We start from the raw sequence: 25,275 nt of genomic DNA, 5'->3' as shown, positions 1-25,275 counted from the left end.
CCTCTAGTGAAGGGCTATTTTATAGCTCTAATGAAGGGCCCCCCAACCTTTCTTATACCCCCTTGGCAGTCTGGTGAAGCCTATAGATCCTTCTCAGAACAGTGATTTTAAATACATAAAATAAAATACATAGGATCACAAAGAAATCAATTACACTGAAACAGAATTTTAATTTTTTTTTAAAAGTTCACAAACCCCAGGTCAAGAACTCCTGCTCTAATGAGATGAGGAGGAAAGAAAGAACTAAATGTGATACAGCATTTATGTGGGAAACTTGGAAACTGAAGCATCTTTTGGATTAGAAATTGGTCCAGCAATGAAGTATCTAATTGCCTGGCAATCTTCAATGTGTGCACCAATAGTCTAACAGCGCTTACAGTAATTGTGCATTAGTGCTTTCATTTATGTGTCACTATGTGAAAAGCTTTTAGGGCTAATTACTCGGCAGCACTTCATGTGTTAAGAGAGCTAGCTGGCATTCCTGAAGGGAGCCAAGTTTTTTCAGCCTCCTGCTGATCCCACTGGTTTTGGCTTTGTGGGGACATATCCCTAAAGAGCACTCTTCCCTTTCTTTCTGGGAGGAGGCATTGAGTTCACAGCTTGTCTCTGCCAGGCACAGTCAGTCCATTCCAAATCAACTCCAGTTCCCAAAACGCCTCTTTAATCTTTTAGGACAGGGTCTCCAAGACTGTGCCTTCAGGACTCCACTTCACTTCTAACAAATGGCTCTATAAATTGGCTTGATCACTCAGAAGGATGACTCAGCTATAGCCTGTCCCTAGCTTTTTTTTGATGGCTACCCAATGAATAGTTATAATAAGATGAAGGAGACAACAGATTGTGATTATTAGACATCTACACTTCACACAACAAGACGCCTGTCTTTCTTTCTGTTTACCCCTTGTCTATAACTTAAAAGTTTGCCATTGGGGCCAAGAATCCATAGTTCTTTATCTCTAGGGTTCATACCTGGTTGGCCTATCTGAGCTTTCTTTTCCACTGCCTCCATAGTCCTGCTAGGAAACATTTGGTGCAGTTGTTGAAAAGGATGTCCCAGGAATTAATCATCAAATTGCTCTTCTTCTTCCCAGATGGAGACTAGCAGGCAAGAACACCTGGCTAAATACATTATTCTTAGCTCCTTACAGAGGCTTCACTGAAAGGAAGGTTACTTAGGGGTGGACATTGTTTCTCAAGAATGATTTAATGTTTTGTGAAAATGAATGTTAAAAGTTAAATAAATAAAAAAATAAAGAATGATTTAATGGTTTGTTATAGCTTTGTCTTGAAAATTTACAGTAGGACTTTACTTGAGAAACATTTTCCAAGTTGTTTGCTTTGTTGGCTCATTTTGCATCCCTAGTACTTAGCACGATGCCTGGCACAAAGCAGGTGCTTAATAAATGTTTACTGATTGATTTTTTTTTTTTATCTCCATTGCTAAACACAATGCTTCCTGACACAGAGTAGGTACTTAAAAATGTTTATGTATTCATTGGTCTACTTACAGTGCTCAATACCATCCCATCCCCCAGCCACCACCAAACAGTTGCAAGATACTGAGTGCATAATATGTACAGCTCTGTAATTCGTGTCAATGTAATTGAAGCACAGAAAAGAGAGCTTGAATTGATAGAAAATAAATAGATGAATGAAATTATTGCAAGCCTCTAAAGCAATGCACATAACATGTATCCCATTATTAATAATACAACAAATGAAGCCCTTTCAACGTAAGGAATAAACTAGGTTCATGGATGTGTAGCATATGGAGATGTTGCATCAGAAGCCAACATGTTCTATTATGTAACAGGAGATTACATTTTATTTTGTCCTTGCTGTCATTGAAAAAGAAGTAGGAGGTAAGCCTTTTCTACTTCCTTCCAGAATCTGAATCAAAGACTTGGAAACAACCTTAGGAAGGCAGGTTAGTCTATTTCCATGCCTTCAAGGTGACCTGCAGCTAAGTCAGGTTAGTAGTTAGACAGAATTTTTCTTACTCTCTAAAATCTCTGGAGAAAGGGAATTCTCAAACTAATTCTAGAAATCACAGAAGTTCATTCAAGTATTTATTAACTATTATGTATCAGTCACATGTTAGGTGTCAGGGAAAACAAAGATGAAAATGAGATAGTCCCTGCCCTCAAGGATCTTACCTTATATTAGAGTTAGAGGCATAAAGCAATTTCACACATGGGTAATTTTGGAATGTGTGAATGTGAGTGTGAAAAATAAATGCACAGTCATTTGAATGAGAGGGGAAACAAACAGCTTGAATTAATTGAAAATCACTTGAATTGGGGATATAAAATATGTTATGAAGAAAAAATTCAAAAAAGCATGGCAAATAATAGAACATGACTGGTAAGTGAGAGGAAGGATTCAGGGATGATTATGGTGCTACAACCCAAGTGACCAAGAGGATGAGCATCTCTGAGAGATGAGACAATCCTTGAAGGATGTTAGGAGCATAAAAGGCAAAGGCAAAGAGGCAGAGTATTCCAGGCAAGGGTGAGCAGCCTGTGCTAACGTACAGATACAGGAAATAGTATCATGTGGCAAGTCTGTTTGGGGGGGACTTCGGAGAATTTAATAGGGAACAATATGTAATCAACATAGAAAGAACAGGAATTGCTGTAAAGGGCTAAAATCACAAGTAGAAGTTTTAATTATCTGAAAGGCAATGGGGAATAAAAGTCTGCTGTTCAGAGAGTGTCATCACCAGACATGAATTGTAGCAATTTCTATTTGGCAGTTGTGGGATAGAAGATGGATAGGAGGAAAAATGGATAGGAGAGTGAGGAGACTGGATGCTAGGATCAAAATTTGGAAGTGACTGTAAGGCTATTCTCCCGAGTGGAAAGCAAGTGGTCTGGGAAGGGCGGACGACTCTATGACCACAATGTGTCATGCACATGCACACTGGGGTGGAAAAGACCACATCAGATGAAGAATTTGCACCCAAAACAGGTCTAGTATACATTACTATGAATGATTTAGCACAAGAAGGACAATTAGGAGATGCTGATGAAGAATATGTCTCATTTTAGATGAAGATAAGAGTTGATGCATTAGAAAACAAAACAAAAGAAGGCAGAGTAATTATTGATTACCATGGCTGCTACATTTTCTCTGAATGATGGTTTCATATAGTTCTTGTGCTTCAAAAAGAGAAATCATTATTATATAAAAGATTTGAAAGCAGAGGATATTGTGTAAAGAAACTAGAGGATGATATTTGGTGTGAAATTTTCAATTTTTTAAATGAAGAATCTACAACTTCTTACAAGAAGGAAATAGTATACCCAGCAAGGAATGGGGAGAACTACAGAGTAATTTAGATTAGATAATGAAATAGATAGAGGAATGGATCAAAAGCAATAATTGAATATTGAGAGGAAAGCATGGACTTTCAAGGCTTTCTACATGATGGGAATAGAGGGTTTTTTTTTTAATATTTCACTCCCTTTGCAATAGAAATTAAAATGACCTAACAAACTTAACTATTATAGACTGTGTTGTATAAAGTAGTCAGTGGAACATCTATGAGGTTGCATCATGCATTAATTTTTTTCCCTATTTGAAAACTTAAAACCCCCAAATTTAATGAATAAGGTATTAAGGAGTTTTTAAAAAAACGTTTCAGAGTACTCAGCATTCTCATTTAATTTGTATAGCTGACAAAGAAAGAGAAAATTTGAGACAAGAGGTAGAAATCTTTAAAGCTTGATATAATGCAAAAGGAAATTAAAGCCAGGAATGATTGTTGTCTTATTATAAATAAAAGAAAACTTAAGAACAATTCTATAAACATGAAAATGGAGGCTATGACAATAGTCCAGATGAGAGGTGATAAGATTCTAGAGTGGTGTTTGTGTGAGTAGAGAGGAGATAGAAATGAAAAATGTGAAGTGGGAGGGATCAATAAGACTTAGCAATTAAAGAGGCAGACAGAGAGAGTAGAGAGTTGAGGATGATAGGTTATAAAGCTGAAGGAGTGTAAGAATAGTAGAGCATTTGACATAAATGTCAAAAATAGGGAAAGTAAGAAAAGAGCATGGTTTATTGGAAAAGATAATGAATCCTATTTTGAACATGCTGAGTTTGAGATGCTAAAGGGATATCTAGTTAAAGATACCTAGCAGAAGTTGGAGCTGTGGGTCTTGAAATTCAGGAGAAAGATTTGGATTAAGCATGTATATCTGAGGGATCATCTGTATGAAAATAACAGCTGGACTCATGGGAAATAATGAACTCACCTCAAGAGGGTACAGAGAGAAAAGAGTAGAGGGCTCAGGCCCCAGGCCTTGAGTACCCACCACAAAGGGCACTGGACTTTATGAAGGATGGTATGGAGAGAGAAGGGCCCATAAAAGGGGAGACTAATCAGGAAACTATGACAATACTCTAGATGAACTAAGATTGCCATCACTTGAATTTGGGATATAAAAAATGCTATGAAGAAAGATTTCACAAAGGCATGGCAAATAATAGAATGTTGCTGGTAAGTGAGAGGAAGGACTCAAGGATGATTATGGTGCTACAAACCCAAGTGATCAAGAGGATGAGTATCTTTGAGAGAAACAGAAAATTTTTGAGTAGAGACAAGTTTAGGTGGGAACATGCATGATTTTTGATTTGTCTTTGGGAAGCCAATGGTTCATACAGGAGAAAATTTGTAAGAGGTGATTAGTAATGTGAGACCAGAGTTCAGAATATTAGAACTAGAAAGAGCCTAAGAAATCATATCCTACAGCCCTCTCATTTAACACAAAAACATTAAGGCTCATGAATAGGAAACAATTTGACCAAGTTCACTTGACTAATTAGAAGCAGAATTAGAACTAGATCTAAACTCTCTGGATTACTATCTAGTGTTCTTTCCAAAGATTCTACCAGACTCCTTTAGGGAATGCTGTATCAGAAGAATGATAGCTTGACAGCTTTTAATACCTATGGCATTTTAGGTAGACTAAAATAAATGTAGGTACAATCAATTTTTAACCATTTAAAACTGTACAATCTTCAAGGGCAGTAGTTATGTCCTCTACTTCTCTATCCCCTAGAATTCCTTAATAGGACTAGCCATAGTGAAGGTTAATCCAATCCACACATGAAAAGAATTGTCTCAGACTAAAGATGATTTTTGCCTGGTTACAGAATGCACTTTATAATTTTGCTTCAAAAGACTTATCTTCCCAATTATGTTTGGCTACGGCTATTAATCAAACTTTGGGAAGTTATTTCTGAAACTTTCCATACAACGTGAGTATTCTAGCCTGGAATTAAATATTTCCTATGAATGACCCCCGTACAAATAATTCATGTGTGACTGAAGTCTGTCCAACATGCGTTTAAGCACTATAGAAAGGCAATAGAACACATTAAATTTAAGTATATACATTAAAAAATGTTAGCTTCAGGAAAAGAGCCAGAATCAGCATTCTGGGTCACTCCAAGAACCAGTTGATTTCTAATGTCAATATTCATGATTCATGGAGTTTAAAGCTTCATTATTTGGCATAAATGAAACCCAGAGATTATCCTTAAAATTGGAATTAAGACACACTTCAGCCCTTATTGAAAAACAAGCTATCTCATTTGAGAGACCACCTTTTAGACTTTATCTTCAATTCTATCACTAGATACTTAGCCTAATGAGGAAGCCCACTCCTATCTACTCTGTATCGAAGGCCCTTGATACCTGATGCAATCATGAAAAGGAACAAGAGGCGCTTGACTGATGGTACCCTTGGTGAAGATAGGCAAAAAGTCAGACAGCATTGATTTTAAAAATAACAATCATAGAACTGAACTCTCTGAGAATGCTTTGTTTATGAAATAATCATTATTTGACATGACAGTCAAAATAATTCTGGTCACCTGATGAGGGTGAGAAATCCATTTTGGGCAATTTTTACACCCAGAAATTTGCTCTGGGCCTGAAAATTCCTTATGCTTGGCAACCATCAACCAGTCAAATCATTTAATTATTTCTCTGCTTTCTTTTAAAATTTCTCCTATGTGTGATTGTTATTCCATGCAGTTCTCCCATTTCATTGAAGATAGACTTCAACAGAGGCTTTGATAAATTGTACCATTGATGGGCTAGCATTTATTGTCACATATCAGTTTAATGCAAATAAAATGTTATATGTAGTTGGGGTTATGCATTTATAGAGAGAGGGATCATTTTCCCTATTATTTTCATTTTTTGCAGGGTAGCTATCTGTTGCATATATCAGCAAACTAACTCAAACTTAAAAGCTTAGGAAGTTGCCTAGGGCCAATGGTTTGCCTAAAGTCCCACAGCTAATATATGTAAGAAGCAAGACTTGAACCCAGGTCTTCCTAAGTCCAAGGCATGTGACTGACTCATATATCTGACTAGATTAAGTTACTGTTCTTTACAGATTTTATGATACTTGATGAAACTCATTACCCTTCTTGAAAGTGAATCAAAGGTAAAGACAATCTTTGAAAAAATAATTCACCTTTCAAAGGCCCTTTTATTTAAGCTCTTATGAGAGCCCCTGACCTATGGTCTTCCATAGTGGTGAGCCAATAGGACACTAAGAGAAACTATGGGTTCTTTAATATAATGAGCTTTGTCTTTTATACCCTAATGGCATTGGCCATCTAAAGCACCAAAGACCACATGAAAAGTGGCCATTGGGAAGTCTGTGTACCTTGAGTATTTTAGTGCTTCCAAAATTCTGCTGTTTTGATCACTTTGGTAGAATATGCTTTGGATGCTGATGGCAGATGGAGAAACATAAGCCTCTGTTTTCAAAAGAAATAGATTTCTTAAAAAGAGAAATTATTTGGCTCACAGTGGCATGTTTACATGATATTACCACTCAAGTCACATACACTCTGAGAAGCAAAGGATGAAAACAAATCTTAACTCTCCTATCAACTGTGGTAGGAAATAAAGAAAGAACCACTGGTGCTCTGCAAAAAGTATGCAAAGTAGCTATCATCAAGACCTATTACATTCATGAAATGGCAAAGAAAACACACATATACATATATGTGCATGTATATGTATTATACACATACATACATATATATATATGCATACAGAAATACAAACATGTGCACACACACATACATGGGTTCACCAGATCTTGCCACTGCCAAACTGTCAGCAGGAAAATATTTGTTAACTATTTCTGAAGCATCACCAGCTAGAGGCAGAAATAGCTTCTGTTAATTGTCATGTATCCTAGATCAAATATCTATCCAGCACTTTACTTAAACTTCAGCTCTATTTTTTTTCTTAAGTTCTGATGTAACAGAAGACACCAAATTTTAAAGAGATCTTCTTAACTGTCATTCTGAAGTTGCTGCCCAAGTCTTTCACAGCAGGTTTTGCTTCTGTTGCTTTTTTTTAATCAAGACTTGACGAATGCACAGATCATAAGTTTAGAACCAGCAGTAACTGTAGAGGCTGCCGAATCTACACTTCATTGGACAAATGAGGAAACAGACTCAGAGACATTAAATGTCCAGCCACATTGCAAGGAAGTTTCAGAAGAAGTATTTGAGCTCCTGTCTTCCTGACTTCAGTCCAGCACTCTTTGATCATGTAAGAGCCACACATATTAACTTCAAAGGTGAGGAACAGGAGAGGAGGGTAAGTGTCAGAACACAGGAGACTATTGTTCAAGGACCTTTCAATTCCATCAATATCCAAATTATGCCCAAAGAATACAAATGACATTATTACTATGTAGTCAAGGTTTCCTGTGTCAGTTATTTTCATTTTTAACCATAACCATTTAAAATGTGACTTAATGGGGGGGGAGGAATTCAGAAATTTTAGAGAATCATAGAATCATAAATCATAAAATAATAAAGGTTGGAAGGAGCCAAAGACAAATAATAATAAAATCATAACAACAAACTGGCTAACCAATAAACAGCCTCTGCTTGGAGACCTCAAATGAGGGAGGACACATTTCCTTCCAAGACAGCCCTGAAAGGGCTGTTAGGATGATTTTCCCCCAACATCAAGACAAAATGACTCTCTTCGCAATTCCCACCCTTTGCTCCTGATTCTGTCCTCAGGGATCACATGGAATAAGCCTAATCTGTCCTCTATCTTACAGCCCTAATATACTGGAAGAAAGTGATCATGTGTCCCTATTTTCTTTTTACCAGGCTAAGCATTTCTAGTTCCATCATCTTAATGTGTCAGGGTCTGGAGGTGCTTCACCATTCTAGTCATGCTTGCTCAATACTTTGCACTTTAACCTTTCTAAAATGTGGTAACACGGAGTCTGTGACATACACCTGTACTCCTTGCTATTGACGAGGCTAAGACTTGTAGAATATTTGAGTTTGGGAGTTCTGAGCTGCAGCATAGCTAAAGCTGATGTCCATGTTAAGTCCAGCATGTCTCTAGGAGCAAAAGTCCACCAGACTTTGTAAGGTGTGTCCAGCTCAGAAACGGAACAGATAGAAGTTCCTGTGAGATGCAACAGTGGTATTTGGCCCATGAGTGGCCCCATAATCCTAGCCTGAGAAAGTGGGAAACCAGGGAAGGGAAGGAACCGGAAGGAAAAGGAAAAGAAAGATGTGTCTGACCACAGAAGAAAATAACAGGGCTATTTTCTCCTCATTCCTAGAAATTCTGCCTTTTTTAATACAAGACCAATTCCAAATGGATTATCTATTTTTAACACACATTACAATCTCTAGGAATGACAGAAAGTCCTAGATAACCATTCAGTGCTACACTGGTCATACAATATGTGCTATTTGTCACACTTAGAGTCAATGGAGATAAAATCGATGCCTAAATAGATTAGTATATTATCTCTGCATCTTTCTCGAAGCTCAGATGCCAAATCCTTCAGTCTCATATTTTAATATATAATGTATAAGCCTTTTATAGTCTAGAATTTATGTCATAGTAAGAAGGAAAATAGAACATTCCATAAGGTAGCAAAGTATTCCTTTAAATTGCAATAGGCTATCCATTTTAGAGGGATTTAATTATTTAAAATTCTGAAATTCTATCAGAAACTGGATAAAACATTAAGGTGAATAGAGTTGAAAAATTTTCAGTTAATGAATAACTCTAATTAATAAAGTGGAAAGGATCCAAAAATGGACAACCAAAATAACAATGAGAGAGGGGAAACAGTAACCAATGTATGATAATAAGAACAAGTCACTTACATAACTGGGAAACCTAGCTTCAGGTTTTCTTTACTGACAGTTGTTAATGCTTAGGATTGTTTGGATTAACACAGGCTTATAACCACATTAATCATTTTATTTCCAAATGTCAAATATGGCTGGAATTATCAACTAATTGTGATGTTCCTCAGTCTAGGTATGACCAGAGATAATGGTTTGTGAATAGGTGTTGACTCAGTGGCGATGAAGATTGGAAAATATTACAACCAGGATGTTCCCTCATCTCTGATAAAGGACATATTGCATGTTCTTTGCTACTCATACACAGGAGGCCCTTATTAACAAGCTTCAAATTTCATTTCAGAAAACAGGACTCAAATCAAACCCTAATAGAGAACAATATTTTTTTAAATGCTGACACTTCTGAGTGCCTAGTATTCTAGGGCCATATAATCAAGTATATTCTTTAAAAACTACCCTCAGCTTGCAAGAATGAACCATTAATCTGTGCAGTGGAGAATGTGTTGAAGGAATAAGGTGGAGAGAATGATATACTATTATTGTTCTGAAAATGACTAAGACCTTAGGCTAGCATCCTGAAATGTTCGAGGTACATTACTCTCAGGTGCAGGCTGTGTACAGAAAGTTGCAAAGTATTTTCCTTAGGTTTGTTACCTCCAATCACATATCTTTCATCAAATGTGATTGATCTGCAGTGACTTCTGACAAGTTAGTTAGGGTTAATTGTCCTTTGCTGTCTGATTAAAAAAAATAAAGATTTCTTATTTTTACACAAGTTCTTTATGGATTCATCAGGAAATATAAGCAAAGGGACTAAAAAAAGTACAAGTGACATCATGGACGAGTTAACTTACAGGAAGAGTGGATGCTGGGAAAGCTCTTTCGGCCCTCAGACACCAGATCAGGATCACCTGTGCAGTGCATTTCAGAGTTCATTACTCCATCTGGAAAGCAGCGGTAAAAGAAATCGGGACGAGGTCTACAAAAAACACCATGGATATTTTAAATATGAAAAACTGCCATTGTAAATACACCTCCTACCCACACTTCTGCCATCCTCCCTTTTCCATCCCTGCCCCACACCATAAAGCTGGTACTTAAATTCCCTATGCAAGTAAAAAATAGTGAGGCTTCTTTTGTATCACTATGGATTATTCTCTCTACATAGTCCTTTAGTTAAGTTGCTGTTCTCCACATCCAAGATCTGGGGCAGGTTGACAAGGTGTTATATTAATGATAGTTAAGTTCCTCACAGTCCTATAGGATCCTAGATTCTATATCTTGTTTAACTTCATGTACTTCCTAGGGATGCTAGATCTTATTCAACCTGACTCAGAGAACCCTGAGTGTCCTAGAAATAGTGTCTTCTGTTCAGGCTTGGGGACTGATGGTGAAATTCTCCAATTACCTAATTCAAAGACTTTTTCCCCTTAATTGGCTCCATAGATAGGTTTTACTATATATAACATTTCTTTAAAAAATTTTAAGCAAACAAAAAAATCCATTTTTGTTTAAAGGGAGGGATAGCAAACTGCAAAGAACGCAATGGAAAACTTCAGTCCTCAATCTACCCCAATCAGCATCCATGCGCATGGAAAGCCAAACTAAGAAAGCAAGTTGGTATCTAGTGAGAGTCAATGGTAGGCCCTTGACTGCCCAAAGAGAGGATCTTAGCTTACAGGAGACTTATAAGGGTATAAATTTTTTACTGCATAGCTGCCCTATCAAATAAAATAGAAGGAACTGTTTGAATATTTTATTCAAAATATATTACAAAGGGATTTGCCCCAACTGACTGGAAAAGATTTTCTTAGATTCAGCAGCCTTCATGCCTCAATGGGAAACTATAGATTATTAGACATCCTCAAAATTCAAATGAATCTGAGATGGACAGCAAAGAGCCTTACTGAATAAATGATTGTTGAACTGGATTACTAAGGACTGATTCCCAAATGGCCTCTTCTTTTGTTTAAGTTAGAAAACCCACAGGCCTTTTTTCCATCCAAAAAATTCTGATCAAAGATTAAGCTGTGATGTCATTACACAAGTTTGCTCTACATCTCTTCAATACTTAAAGTCACTGTTACATTTCAGGACTTACCTTCCAACTATTAATTTAATAGTATTTGTGCAGACTCCATTCAGAGCTAGAGCCAAGGAAACCGCTACAAAACAAAACCAAACAGACAGAAAAATAACAACCTGGCTAAGAATGAGTAAAAAAAAAAAAGTAACTGTTAGTTCACTATCATTTAATTGATGGCCTTACAACCATGAGTCAAATGAATTCCCCCAGGGATAGAAAAAAATAAGAAAAAATCCATGATTTTAAATATTATTATTATTTTGCTAATCAAAGGAAAAGTTCAGGGCATATTAAGAAGGATGGAGGTTTCTCTCTTTTAGAAGACTTGGCTAATGGAAATGAAATATAATTAGGACCAATTATGAATAGAGATCTCATCAAATTTCAGTTCTTTTAGTCCTTTTAGTTCAAAATTTTCTATTCTCACTCACCCAGGATCCTCAGATTCAGAACGCATCTATCACGGCTTGGCTTGATTCAAACTGACTGACTAATGGGACATATTCGTGGTTCTTTTCATTCGTAGCAAGACATATCCCTTGTTCTTTTCCCTGGCAACCCTCTCAGGCATAATTCCAAACTTGGCCCAGCAGTAGCTGCAATACCACTTCAGAATGCACCACTGGCCCCTTGCTACTATCTCAGTCATGACAGTGTCATCACGCTCCATCATCAGCACCACCATGATTTGTGCATCTGTTACCCACCCATCTCTCTGCCTTTGCAAAGAAAAACAATCGAGAACACTGGTTTCAGCTGTCAAAATATTTTGTCTGTGTGATTCCTTTTTTATATAAAACAGAAGGAATTGGTGAAATATTTTATTCAAACATACTGCAAAGGGATTTTCCCCAAGTGACTCAGAGGGTTTTATTAGACTAACAATATATATTCCAAAGGATGCTACAGGCATGATTGAGAGAACTTTCCCCTTCAGTGGCATCTCAGAACAATACCTCTCATGCCCTCTCCATTATTTAGAGGGACTGTACAAAAGGTGAAGTTATTAAGATTAATTTTATTAAAGATTGAATGCCTTTGATAAGTAATAAAAACCTATATGTCTCATTTTCCATTTATATCTTGAATAATAAAGAATGTGGGCCATCATATTCCTAAGGCAAGTATTAATTCTTAAAGACTCTCTGAGGTTTGTTCAATGAGAATGTAGTGCAATTCACCGTGAGATGGAGCTTAGTTTGTAGGGGGAGGGGGGAGGTTGAAGCTCACTTCAAAAAGACTTAACATTAATCTGCTACAGGGAAAGGGGGAGTGTTATTTAATAGATGGCATGTTCATTAAGTTGAGAAGTACGGAGGTAAGAAAGACAATTATCAAGTCAAGACCAGTGAATTCAAGTCAACAGACTGAGAGCTTGGGAGGGACAAATTAAACTAATACATTCAGCAAAGGAAAATAAACAGTCCGAGTATCAGATGGCAACTGGCTGCTTGTGAAAGTGGCCAAGAGGGAGGTAGAGGCTGACTGGGCTCAGGAGTGGAACATGAGTCAGCCATGTCGGGATGCTGTCAAAAATCTAAGTAGGCAACTAGAATACATAAATAGGATTTGTGTAGGAACTCTGAGTCAATTTTTTTTTTTATATTCAGCACTACAAAGACTCCTACTAAACAAAAGACCTCTTTTCTCTTCACTATGCTGAAAGCATAGCTGAAGAGGCCAGGGAGCCATGAGACACAATTCATTGCATCCATTGCTTCATTTTCTCCCCTCTAATTTGCATGATATTTGCAGTTGTTCTCCTAGTATGGATTCCTGAGGTTGCCTTGAATGACTGTAGCATTTTCCTGTCAAGAAAACCATTGTGTTTTCCTAACTGTGCTTTGATTCTGGCACATACCTAGCACCACAGATTTCATGGGTGCAGGGTTAATATGGCACATATCTTGAGGAGCGTCATGGACATCCAGAGTGAACCTATTCACTGTGTGTATCTTCTAATATCATGGGTTTGCGTGTGTGGCCTTTTCTTGCAAATGGCTCTCCTTGTCAACAGTTATTAACTGCCCTTTTCTGGACAAACTGGCAGAATGCACCAACCACAAAGTCCACCAAAATCAGTCCCAAATGCTTTCCTCTAACAAATCATAGTGGAACATTAGAATAGAGATGCCTACTGGCGGTAGATGGATTTCTAGAAACCAATTTCCTGTCTTAGAAAGCAATTATATTTTTTTCTGTGAAACACAGTCTAGGTTCTATTGAAATAGAAGCCTCTTGTTGATTTTGATCATGCTAGAATTAACCCTAGTCGAGAAAAAAATTTTTTTTATTAGTGGAGATAAACCAGGAAAATTCTCTACTAGAGATTACCTTGCTCTTGTTAGTTAACAATAACTAAGTTCAGAAAAATTAGTTTTCACCTCTTACAGCAAGACCAGACAGAGGAAAGGGAGTGACTCATGAAACCAATTCAAAACCAACATGAAAAGATTTAAATGGTCAATTTATCCTTTGGGACTGGCCAAGAGTCACTATAAGAAGGTTACTTGTATTGCTGGAAAGTTAGTGCAGCATATATAACATATATCAAATTGCTTACCATCTTAGGGAGAAGATATAATGTTAATGTAAGGTTAATGGTGGGTGGGGGAAAGAGTTAAAAGATCTTCCCTGTCCATTAATAGGCCTCAATACCTTTTGCTCATTTCTATTGAGGCAATGACTCAGAAGGTCATGCCCTCCAGCTCTGAAAAATGTATAAATACTCTGAGGTGAGGTTTTACTTTGGGGCTTACTCATTGAAAGCATCTGTTTGGCCAGACAAGACTCTGGGTAGCTGCTAAGGAGACCCCAGGCTTTGAAAACCCAGATGTTGGTGCTTCTGTTTCTGTTAACTAGGCATGCATGTAATGGTCAGACATCTGGATCTCTCTGTTGATCTGTGATACATGTATCGTTTATGATCAGACAGTTGGAAGCCCTATCTGTTGGTCTTTCTGTTTGTAATTTCTGCTTGTAATTTCGGTTTGTATTTTCCCTGAAGTTTAGGGTGCTTACTTTTTCCCCTGAACTAAGTGAATAATATATGTTCTTGATTAAAGTAGATTGTTGACCCCTCTAACGTTGCTTTCCTTTTAGAAAAGCAAATCTAAGAACCTGTACAGTAGGCCCTCTTTTGTATGTTGGGATCCTTGCTGTTACAGAGGGAGAAGGGAGGGAAGGAGAAAATTTGGAACCCAAAATTTTATTTAAAAATGAATATTAAAAATTGTCTTTATATGTAACTGGAAAAAATAAAATACTATTAAAATTATTTACATCATAAAAATGTTAGTGTGGGACTTTTATTTTAATATTACTTCATTATTTATACTGATTAGATAAACTGTAGGTTAAATTTTACTCCTTGAAACTCAGCTCCATTCAGTAAAAACTCAACATAACATGGTGATCCTACAAGGCAAATATAAGCTCTGGTCCAAATTTTTGTGGACTAGGGTAAAGTCTACTGAATCAATAAAAAGTATATTATATGAGGTTGCTCTCATCCAGAGAATTATTAAAGATAAAATTAAATCCAGTGTATAGAACCATCTGAGCCTCTTTATGGAGACTGTAGTATATTTGTTTGCTTTATATGAGTATGTATGTATATATATATAATATACGTGTATATATATATATATACACACACACACATACACATATGTATGTATGTATCTGTATGTATAGCTTTCTCTTAAAAATGAAGAGATAAGAATTAGGCATAAAGCAAAGGTCCCAATGATCTTTATAGAACAAGTTTCTATTTAGTCAGGAAAACAGAATATGCAATAATAAGGCCTACTGTTTTAACACGTAGGAAATAAAGGATATAATGTTCAATTCTAAAATGTCAGGCTATTGGAGATTTAGTTGAGAGTGAAAGGTCTAGGGAAAGTCACTGTGTGGTACTTACTGCTTTATGAATACCTCAGCTCCAAAGGGAGGCAATGAATTGCAAGCATAACCATAAAAGGCAAAAAGAAAGAAAGTCTTTTAAAATAGTAGTATGTCTTTGGGTTTGGGGGCCCAGGAAAGAATGTATTGTTGGTGCAGGAAGGGCTGAATTTATCAATGGAGGCACTAAGCAGTGTATCCCCAATGTCCCAGTAAATCCAAGTCATGACATTCCACAGACAGACATTTTCTGGTTATCCAGGAAATATCATATCCAGGAAATGGTATAACCAACTCTATGCCTGAACACTGCCCTCCAAGGTATTTTTATCTCCTTTGTGGTTATGACCCTGTTTATCAACAAACAACAGAGATATATAGCATTGAGCCTTTCATGGAAACTATAATTAAAACCAAATACTCAAATGAGGTAAATATTCTTTGTAATTATTTTCTTTTTTTTAATTGGCTATACATAACATTACAAAACATGATTTGGAGGAGAATTAGGATTAAGTACTGAATAATGGATCAGATTCCAAATGGTAAATTTAATTCAGTTGCCTTGACTGATGAAAATAGCTAGAACACTGTAGACATAAATGGGTTTGTTTTGGTAATTTAGACCAAAAATAATGACTTGATTATTTCCAAATTCAATCAAAGGCTCAGAAGTCCACTAATGATGGCAAAAATAAGGGCATGTGGTGCAAAAATAGTCAAACTGCTTATCTGGTCAGGGCCTGAGGCAAATAAGTAGTTAAAATAAAGTTCCTTACAAATAATAGACATTTAATAAACATTTATGGATTAAATATATTCATACAGAACACATGAGACTTAAGTTCTTAGAACTTTTCCTTAGTAAATAAAGAAATCCCCCAAAACTGTAAGCATTTTTGAGAGAAGGAGAGGTGAGGAAGAGGGGAAGGCATGGAGGAGGTTGGAAAGTACACCTCTTTTATTATTCAGATAATGAATATTTAATCTATGATTGGCTTCTACTTTCTTCAAAATGGATACTATTATCCACATCTGTGGAGAGGATAAGCAATGGACATACTTCAACAATAAAGCCGCCTAATAACATTTTCCTTGTTGCAAAGCGTTATTTTTGCATCAAAACATGATAATCCTCTGCTTGCACATGAACAGAATTTGGTCCTCATATGTTTGGTGTAATGAGGAGAATTCAAAAATGAGGACAGATAATATTGTTACCAAGTTGCTACTCATTAGACAGACAAAATAGGCATCTTGTTAATCAGATACTTTACTGGATCAGGAAAAATACTCAGCTGTGTGTGTGCATTTTGAGATTCTTTACATTTAATAATGATCTAATTGACTTCTGTTTCTTCATCAAAAGTACATACAGTTCATACTTTACCTAAAAAGGCCTCTTTAATTTCAGTCTTGTCAGTTCGCCGGATGATTTTCACTACAAAAATGACTGCCAGGGGCGTAAGAAAAGAGATTGCCTGTAAGAAAGAACAAATAATCACTCAGATGAACATCATGTTACTGTCAGAAGAGCTGATTTGCCATTACTCCCAACTAACTTCATTAGACTGACCAGTTGAATGATATTTATTGAACTGGTGATTTCAAGCAAAGTAGGATAATTTAGAGCCATACGCGGAGCGTTACACAGACTTAAAAAATTGTAGGCCTAATTGTGGGTTATAATTGATTTGTAATTGTTTGAAGCCACATCTAAAGTGGTAACTTTTAAAGTCAAAATGAATAATCCATAATTATGATGATTCAGTTCTGCCAGGAACTTCACCTGTGATTTCTATTGTCAAAGGAATTAACATGCTTCAGCTGTAACTGTCTTCTCTCTGTGTATCTCTTTCTCTGTCTCTGTCTGTCTGTCTCTGTCTCTCTATTTTTCTCTTGACTTCTGGACATTTCATGTCATTTTGTTGTTTAGTTATTTTCAGACATATTTGACTCGTCATGACCGCATTTGGAGTTTTCTTGGCAAAGACATTGGATTGGTTTGCCATTTCCTTCTCCAGCTCATTTTAAAAATGAAGAAACTGAGTCAAACAGGGGTAAGTGACTTGCCCAGGGTCAAACAGCTGTCTGAGGCCATAACTGAACTATTTGAATTCAGGCCTTCCTAACTCCAGCCCAGTGTTTTATCCACTGTACTACCTTAGCAGTGGATTTTTTGTCATAGCTATAGCCATAATCAATTAGTTCACTTCTCTCTCCCTTTGTTAGTATATTGGGGGTTTGGATTGTCTCTTCTACTTTAAAAATGAATCAGTCCCCTCTTGACTTCTCTACCCGCTCCCATGTGATGATATACACAAAAGACTAGATAGAAGTATTGACCCTTAGAAGTCTTATTTTGTCTAAGGGCCATTAAGGAAACAGAGCCAAGATTTGAACTTGGATATTTATAAGGAAACACCCTATAGGATGAGAGAAAGGGAAGAGACTTAGCAATTTTTAAAACTGAAAGAGTTAAAGGTAAAGTCCATTTTAAAAAACCAGATGGGGTATGGAGATAGGCAAGGAAAGTGAAAGAAAAAAGAAAGAAAGAAAGGAAAGAAGGAAGGAAAAAGAAAAGAAAGGAAGAAAGAAGGAAAGACAGAGAAAAAGAGAGAGAGGGAAAAAAAGAAAATAGATTATAATAGGATAAGTAGAATAAAGGAATCAAGAGATTGAAAGGAAGATGAAAAGGAGGAGTACATGAGTCAAAAGATAGGTTTGAGAAAAAGATTGCCTGAAGCAAAAGAAACTACAGCTAGAGGACTGATTCATTAAGAAAAAAGTAGGGGATAGGTACAAGACCCAAAAAAGAAGACTGAGATTGTACTGTTTCGTGCAATACAAATTCCGGATAGTTACTGTGACTTTTTAAAAATTCCTTTTTTAAAAGAAGTATCATAGTAGGATTTTATGAAGGCAAAAACAATAATCATAATCATGAAAATGAACAGAATGAACTCATCTATAAATTAGCAGAGAGTGGCAGAACAGATTAGAAAACAAAACGCAACAAATTTCTATATATAGTATATGAAATGCACTAAAAGATTCACACAGAATTAAAATGATAAGTTGAAGCAGAACTTATTGTGTGTCAACTGAATCCAAAAAAGGCAATCATAATCTCAGATAAAATTACTAGAAAAATATAAATGATTAATATAGGTAAGAGGAAGCTTCATATGCTTAAGATATCACAGGTAATTGGACCATATCAATATTAAATATGTATCTACTGCATGGCATGGTATCAAAATATGTAAACAAAAAATTTAACAAATTGCAAAAAGAAATATATAGTAAGATAATAATAGATGACTTCAATGTGTCTATTAAATTCAGAGAAATCTGACAGAAAGATAAATCAGAAAGACCAAAATAATGTTAGCTATTCCATTTTGCCTCTCATTATGATCATGTAGGATTCCTCTCAAGAATGAAAGGTACTTCAAGATTTATAAACACAATTAATTGTAAAAAACAGAAAGAAAGAAAGAAAGAAAAACAACATGATAGCATCAACAGATACAGAAAACTCATAAAATATGTCTATGAATTTTTTTTAAAAAACACCAAAAGCATAGAAAGAAAAGGAAATTTTTACATAATTTATATAATAATAAAAGCATCTATCTAAAACCAAGAACCAGCATTATCTATAATGCAGAAATATTGGAAACATTCTCAATCAGTGTATGGATAAAGTAAGGATAAAGATGACCACTATCTCCATTCAAAATGGTGCTAATAGTAGTAAATTAAGCAAAAGAAATCAACACACACAGCATAAGCAAAGAATCATCAATGCTTTATTTGTGGAAGCAATGATGTTCTACTTGGAGAACCCTAGAGAATCAGCAAAAATTCAGTGAGGTAATTAATAGTTTTCATAAAGAACCAGGAAGAAAAATACACATAATATTTTTTTACCTGTATGTTATTAACAAAACCACACAAAAAATAAGTAAGGAGAGAATGTCATTTAAGGTTACAACAAAATATATTAAATTTCTGAGAATTAACCTATTAGCACCCACAGAGAATTTATATGAATACAAGTAAAATAATTTTTATAGAAATCAATCAATGCTGACATAATTTGAGAAATATTTAATGTTCACATTTAGGCTTCACCAATGTGATAAAAATTATTATATACCCAAATTGTTTTATAGAATTAGGGCTATGCAAATATGGGGAAATAAGAGGTCAATAATATCAAAGGATAAAATAATAGGAAGAGGGATCAGTGCTATCAGACCTTAAACTATAGTACAAAAGCAGCAATGATCGGAATTATCTGGTACTGGGAAAGAAATAGATCAAAGAACAGATCAAATAAGCAAGATCCAGAAATAAATGTGCACAGTAGTCTAGTGTTTAATGAGCCCAAGAATGCAAAATACTGCAGAAGAAACTTTTATTTAGGAAATAATTCTGGGAAAACTAGGAAGAAATTTGGTAAAAGATATATTTAGGTCAGCATCTTACAAGATATACCACAATAAATTTCAAATGGATAAACAATCCACTATAAATTTTAAAAGACACATCATAAAACAATTAAAGGGGAAAGCAAAGTTATATCTCTTACAATTAATAAGTAAGAAAGGGTAATATTATAATCAGATAACAATGAGAAACAAAAACAATTCTGGTCAAATACAATGACTGTATTATTACCACAGCATCTAAGTTAAACGGATCATCCTTCTTTTTTTGTCAACAAATCTTCAAATAGACTTGTAAGGGGCGGGGTTCTTTAGGTATTTGTTGGATCAGTTTTGCTATTTGCTGTTCTCTGGTATGTCAAACAATATGTACCAAAAAACGAAAACAAACTCATCCTTATTATTTGACCCACATTCTGGAGCAGGGTCTAAAATGGCCTCACAATATAAGGCACATGTTGTGGGAGGAGAGAAAGGTAACAAGAAACAGAAAATAATAACAATGACAATAACAGTAACAATATGTAGCATTTAAGGTTTGCAAAGAGGTTCACAAATATGCTCTCTCTTGATACAACAAGCCGGGGAAGTACATGCTATTATTATATCTCCATTATGCAGATGAAGAAATTGAAGCTTTGAGAAATTTAGTCACTTGCCCAAGGGTCACACAACTGGTGTGTATCTAAGGCTGTATTTGAAGGTCTTCTTGATTCCAGGTCCAATGTACCAACTGTACCAGCTGGCAGTCACATCAAAATTTTCCTCATCCTCATCCTCAAGAAAGTATACAAAATGCTCACAAGAAACAAACACTTCATGTCTATTGTGTCTATGTCTTTTATTTTAGAATATTCATCTGGATAAGTGCTCCTTTCACTCTCAACCCAAATCCATGGAGTTGTGGCCAGTTTTACATTCATCTTTTCTTTAAATACCCAACTTAAATAACCATAGAATGCAGAGTTTTTCCAATGAAGAAATGAAATCCAGGAAGAAAATCCTCTGGCTTTTAAAGACAATGTTCTTTTTGTAACAACACCCTCAATTATCCTCTATAGTTTAGACATGGCAACACATTCACTTGAGAAACAGCTTCATTTATTCCTTTCTATCCTGTAGTTGTTCAAGATATCCTACAACCTCATGCGAGCACCTATGAAGAATATACTTCACAAAGTTACCCCAAAAGCCTTTAGTTCTTCAATTTCCCTGCAATATTGAATGTTTCAATGTAGGAATTGTGGGAATTGAGAGAACCACACTGACTTCATCAGTTCTGGATCTAGCTTAGCTCCCTCTCTATTCAATTATATATCTAGCGCAAATTTATCTTGTGAGAAGACTTTATTCAATTATGGGAACTGTGAGAAAACTGTTGCATTGTTTGAACCTAGCCTTGTGTGGCTGGGAAGCTGGACCCCCTCTACCTGCTGCTTAGAGAACCTTAACTAAGGACCTCCATTATGCTAACCAGAAACTCAGTGAGATTTGAAAATTGATGGAAGTTTTCTCACAATTTTATATCTCAAGTAATCTATACGTATTATCTGAAAATTGGCCCTGTGGTCAATCAGTTACTGTTTTCATGTTCTGTTTATTGAAAACAGAATCTTGGGAGGAGTAAGACATTTCTTTATTTAATTTCAGGGAATTGCAAGTGCTCCCTTTCTCTCCCAGTTCTCAGAACTTACTCATCCTCTTCCCAACTTGGCAAGCTCCTAATTTTCCCTCCAATTAGAAATCATATTAGCTAATCTTGTGTCCTGGTTTATATCCTGTTAATTGTTATCTTTTAATGCATAAAAATCTGTCTCCTCCTTTTTTTCAAGATCCAGTGCTAAGCTGAGGAGGCCTGGTCCCAATCTGTTATGCAGTTGGTACGAATTGCTTAATAAGCTGGTATTCTCAGAAGCTTGAACCTTTGTTTCCTCAGTTATTTCAGATTCTACCTGTTATATCAATCTTACAAAAATCATTTATGACTCTAATGAGCATATGTTAAAGAATGCCTTTTAATATTGATCATTATGTAATAGGCATAGAGCAGATTGTATTTCTTATCCAAGTACATTTTCCATGATGTTTTTTGGAGTCCCCAGGCCTGAAATTCTGTGACATGAGTACTTATAAAAAAAGGCAGAAGTACTAGAAATCTGAGAAGAAGGTGAGCTCTTCAAAATAGCAGTGGTGCTGTTGGAGAGTCAGCAGCCATGTTTCCAGCTAGAGAGAAAATTTCCTCAACATTTATGGGTGAATAGTTGAAGCCTAGCAAACAATTCCTTAGGATATGGTCCATAAGCAGGGATCCTTGCATCACAAGATATATTCATTGTTTACTGGATCTAGACACTGGAGGGGAAGCGAACCAAGGAGCCCAACCACAAAGAGAAAGGACCAAGGGGAGGGTTGCCCTGCCAGGCTCATCAGATTACAGATGTAGAGATAGAAGAGACCTCAGAAGCCATTTAGTCTACTCCCTTCATTTTCCAGATGAATAAACTGAGGCCAATCAGGATTAATTGACTGTGTAGAGCCCCCCAAATAATATGAATCAGAGTCAGAATTTGAACCCGTGTCCTCTAAACCTTAAACTAAGCACTCATTCTACTATCCTATAATGCTTTCTTACTATCTTTAAGACAAAATGAGACCTGTGGAAAGACTGAACTTCACTCACCCATTCAGCTGTTAAAGTGACCATTTCCTCTCTCCAGCATGTATATCTTCCTGTGGATGGTGCTCTTTGATTTTCTTTCTCCCCAGTTCACTAGGAAATTGGGGAAATTGCATTGCAGTCTCTTCATAGAGTATCTGAGCTTTTCTTTACTCTCTTACTCATGAGATGAAATATTTTACCTTTAAAAATATAATTCTTGCCCTGGTGATTCCTGCCAACAGCTTCTAAGGTGGAGATTCAAACAGATTAAAGTCCACTCAGATTCCAACTAGGGTCATAGATTTGGATCTGAAAAGGACTTTAGAGGCCATAGGATAAAAATCTTTCATTTTATAGAAGGGGAAACTAAGGCTGAGAATAATGAACTGATTTGCCAAAGGTCATTTATACCAAGAATAATGAACTGATTTGCCCAAGGTCATTTATAGTTTGTAAGTATCAGAACTGGTTGTAAGTAAGTACCAGGTCCTCTGACTAAATGCAGACCTCTTTCCATTACACTCTAATATTAAATTCAGTGATCCAAGGGAATTCCAGAGTGAATGGAAAGTAGGTTACTCTGTAGGGTCTCAAGTTCCTTTAGGAAGTTATAGGTGTCAGTGAGAAAATGAACACCATCACTCTGGTATGTCTAGATGTGGCATATATCTCTGGAATGTCATCATTTTTTGAACCAGGTCCAGCCTAAAGTCCTGGTAGAATACTGGAAGTAGTAAAATGGAGCATTAGTGCCCAAACACCTTGCAATGGATGCTTCCCACATAGAAGAATCTTCTGAGGAGGAAAATCAGAGCAAGGACCAGTATGTTCCCACTGTGAAAGTGGAATATGGAATGAATCCATAATTCACTTTGACAACTCTTAATCTTTTTCAAAGCTATCTTGGAAAATGTTCTCTCAGAGATAGAAATCATCAGTAATTAAATGGAGGAGCTGTTGCTTAATGATAACATCCTTGCACCTTATCAGTAGTGGTGGCAGGGGAGAAAATTCAAAAAAATAGTGCAGGCTGTGAACTCTCAGACTTTGAATAAGAGAAGTAGGATTCATCACTGTGGTTTGCCATAAATCCAAGTATACATGGACTAATCTGTCAGTGCTTTTCTGTGTTGGGCATATGCAGTGGTATAGACCTATGACCAGGGCAGAGGAACATAAAGAAAAGATAGCCTACATTTACCCTACCAATATAAGTCCATTCCCCAAGAATTTCTAGGGCTCCCATCACTTTTTATCAATTTATGCAAAACGTGATTGGTAAAATGAACTAACTACTTGAAGAGGAAATATGATGGATGGCATCAATTGCAAAGCACAGGGATAAATCCTAGTTCTCTTATTCAAAGTCTAACCCCTAACCAATAGCCTAGCAACTATCTATGCTACCAAATAAGGAGCTAGGTAGCCACAGGAGATAGTGTGCTGGACCCAGAGTTAGAAAGATTTTAGTTCAAATCTGGCCTCTGACATTTACTACCTGTGTGACCCCTGGCAAATCACAACCTGTGTAATGTGGGGATAAAAATTATTCAGCCCACAATAAGAGAAACTGAGGCAGAGCACTGAGACAAAGACACTTTACTAAAGGGTCCATGGTTCCCTTTAATGAAGTGGACTTCAGATCTCCTTCATGATCTAACATGTCCCCTCTTTTCAGGGTCCTATTTTTATAGGGCTATATATCTAAACAGCTATACCAAATACAGAATAATTCCATTGGTTGACATATGATTCATTGACTAAAATAAGCAAAAATGACCTGTCAGTAGTGGCACAAGTTGGGTGAAGCAAGGGGTATCTCCACTGACTAGGTAGTCATTAGATGGTCATAATATGGACACCTGCTCATGTTGGACAAGAAAGAATGGTCCAAAGAGACAAAAATAAATGAGGACTTTCCACGTAGTTGAGTTACCTCTGTCACACTGGGCTTGATCACCATGTCACAGAAAAGCAAGGGTGGAAGCCTCTCACCAGCTTCCTTGGATTATGCAAGTGATGTTACCATCTGTGACTCACAGCTCTAGGACCAAATATACAGAACTTATAATCACTACCCCTATCCTATCGAACTGATTAATGCTGATTGGAAGAGAATAAGGGTCCTCAATGAATCAACTTTCTCATCCCCCCCCTTCGATACACAGAAAGACCCCAGTCATTACAACCAAAGTGCATGGAGGGCAGTCTTCCAAGGGTGGCACAAAACAAGTAGAGGGCAGCCCCCTCACTGAGGTACAAAGGTGACATTACTGAAGAGGGAAATGGGTACAACTTATAACATACTAATTATGTTCCATTTTATCAAACATTAAGTCAAAAAAAATCTGAGCTGACTCTCCTAGTGACCAAGAACCATGAGGGACAGGTAACTCCTAGTAAAACATGCCCTTCAAGGTATGTAAATTGGGGGATCATAGGGCATCTGTTCAAGCACAACAGTACAGGCATTGATTGTCCTTCAACCTGTTGAGTTCATGAAAACAATTCACGCAATTTTGACACATGGCCACCTTACTATGGTGATGAATGGCAACATTCCTACAGACAACACAAACAGATCTAAATGTTTAAAGCATAGAGAATGGAGGAAAACAAGGATCAGGTAAAGTTCCATGAACAAAGGAACTGTTCAGTTTTTAGCCATTATTCAGCCATTACTGACCCTTTGTGACCCTATTTGGGGTTTTCTTGGCAAAGATACTGGAGGTGTTTACCATTTCTTTCTCCAGTTCATTTTACAGATGAGGAAAGTGAGGCAAATAGGGTTAAGGGACTTGCCCAGAGTTATACAACTATTAAGTATCTGAGGCCAGATTTGAACTTGGGAAGATGAGTCTTCCTGACTCTACACCCAGCATCTATCGACTGAGTCACTTGGCTGCCCTGCTTGCCTATCTGTTTGTTCACCAGTAAAATGAGGATAATGAGTACCTGTTTCTTAAGGGTGTTGTGAGGCTGAAACAGATAAAATATGC

The 25,275-nt window shown here is 36.5% G+C and overlaps 1 protein-coding gene and 1 pseudogene across 3 annotated transcripts in view; one reads left to right on the top strand and one right to left on the bottom strand.

Annotated features, from left to right (window-relative positions):
* The window catches only part of PLPP4 (phospholipid phosphatase 4), a 196,575-nt gene that overhangs the window by 91,102 nt on the left and 80,198 nt on the right, over window positions 1–25,275 (bottom strand). For all 3 annotated transcript variants that reach the window (XM_072624225.1, XM_072624234.1, XM_072624239.1), the window contains exons 3-5: window positions 16,551–16,641; window positions 11,273–11,336; window positions 10,026–10,150 (exon numbers count right to left, since the gene is read on the bottom strand). In XM_072624225.1, coding sequence (XP_072480326.1) covers window positions 10,026–10,150; window positions 11,273–11,336; window positions 16,551–16,641 — 280 coding nt within the window. The remainder of the gene's footprint in view (window positions 1–10,025; window positions 10,151–11,272; window positions 11,337–16,550; window positions 16,642–25,275) is intronic.
* Window positions 2,910–3,388, top strand: LOC140529192 (adenylate kinase isoenzyme 6 pseudogene; annotated as a pseudogene).

This window comes from Notamacropus eugenii, chromosome 1 (assembly GCF_028372415.1).
Source record: "Notamacropus eugenii isolate mMacEug1 chromosome 1, mMacEug1.pri_v2, whole genome shotgun sequence".
NCBI lineage: Eukaryota > Metazoa > Chordata > Mammalia > Diprotodontia > Macropodidae > Notamacropus > Notamacropus eugenii.
Note: the sequence above shows the minus strand (reverse complement) of the source record. Positions and strands in the feature narration are given on the sequence as shown.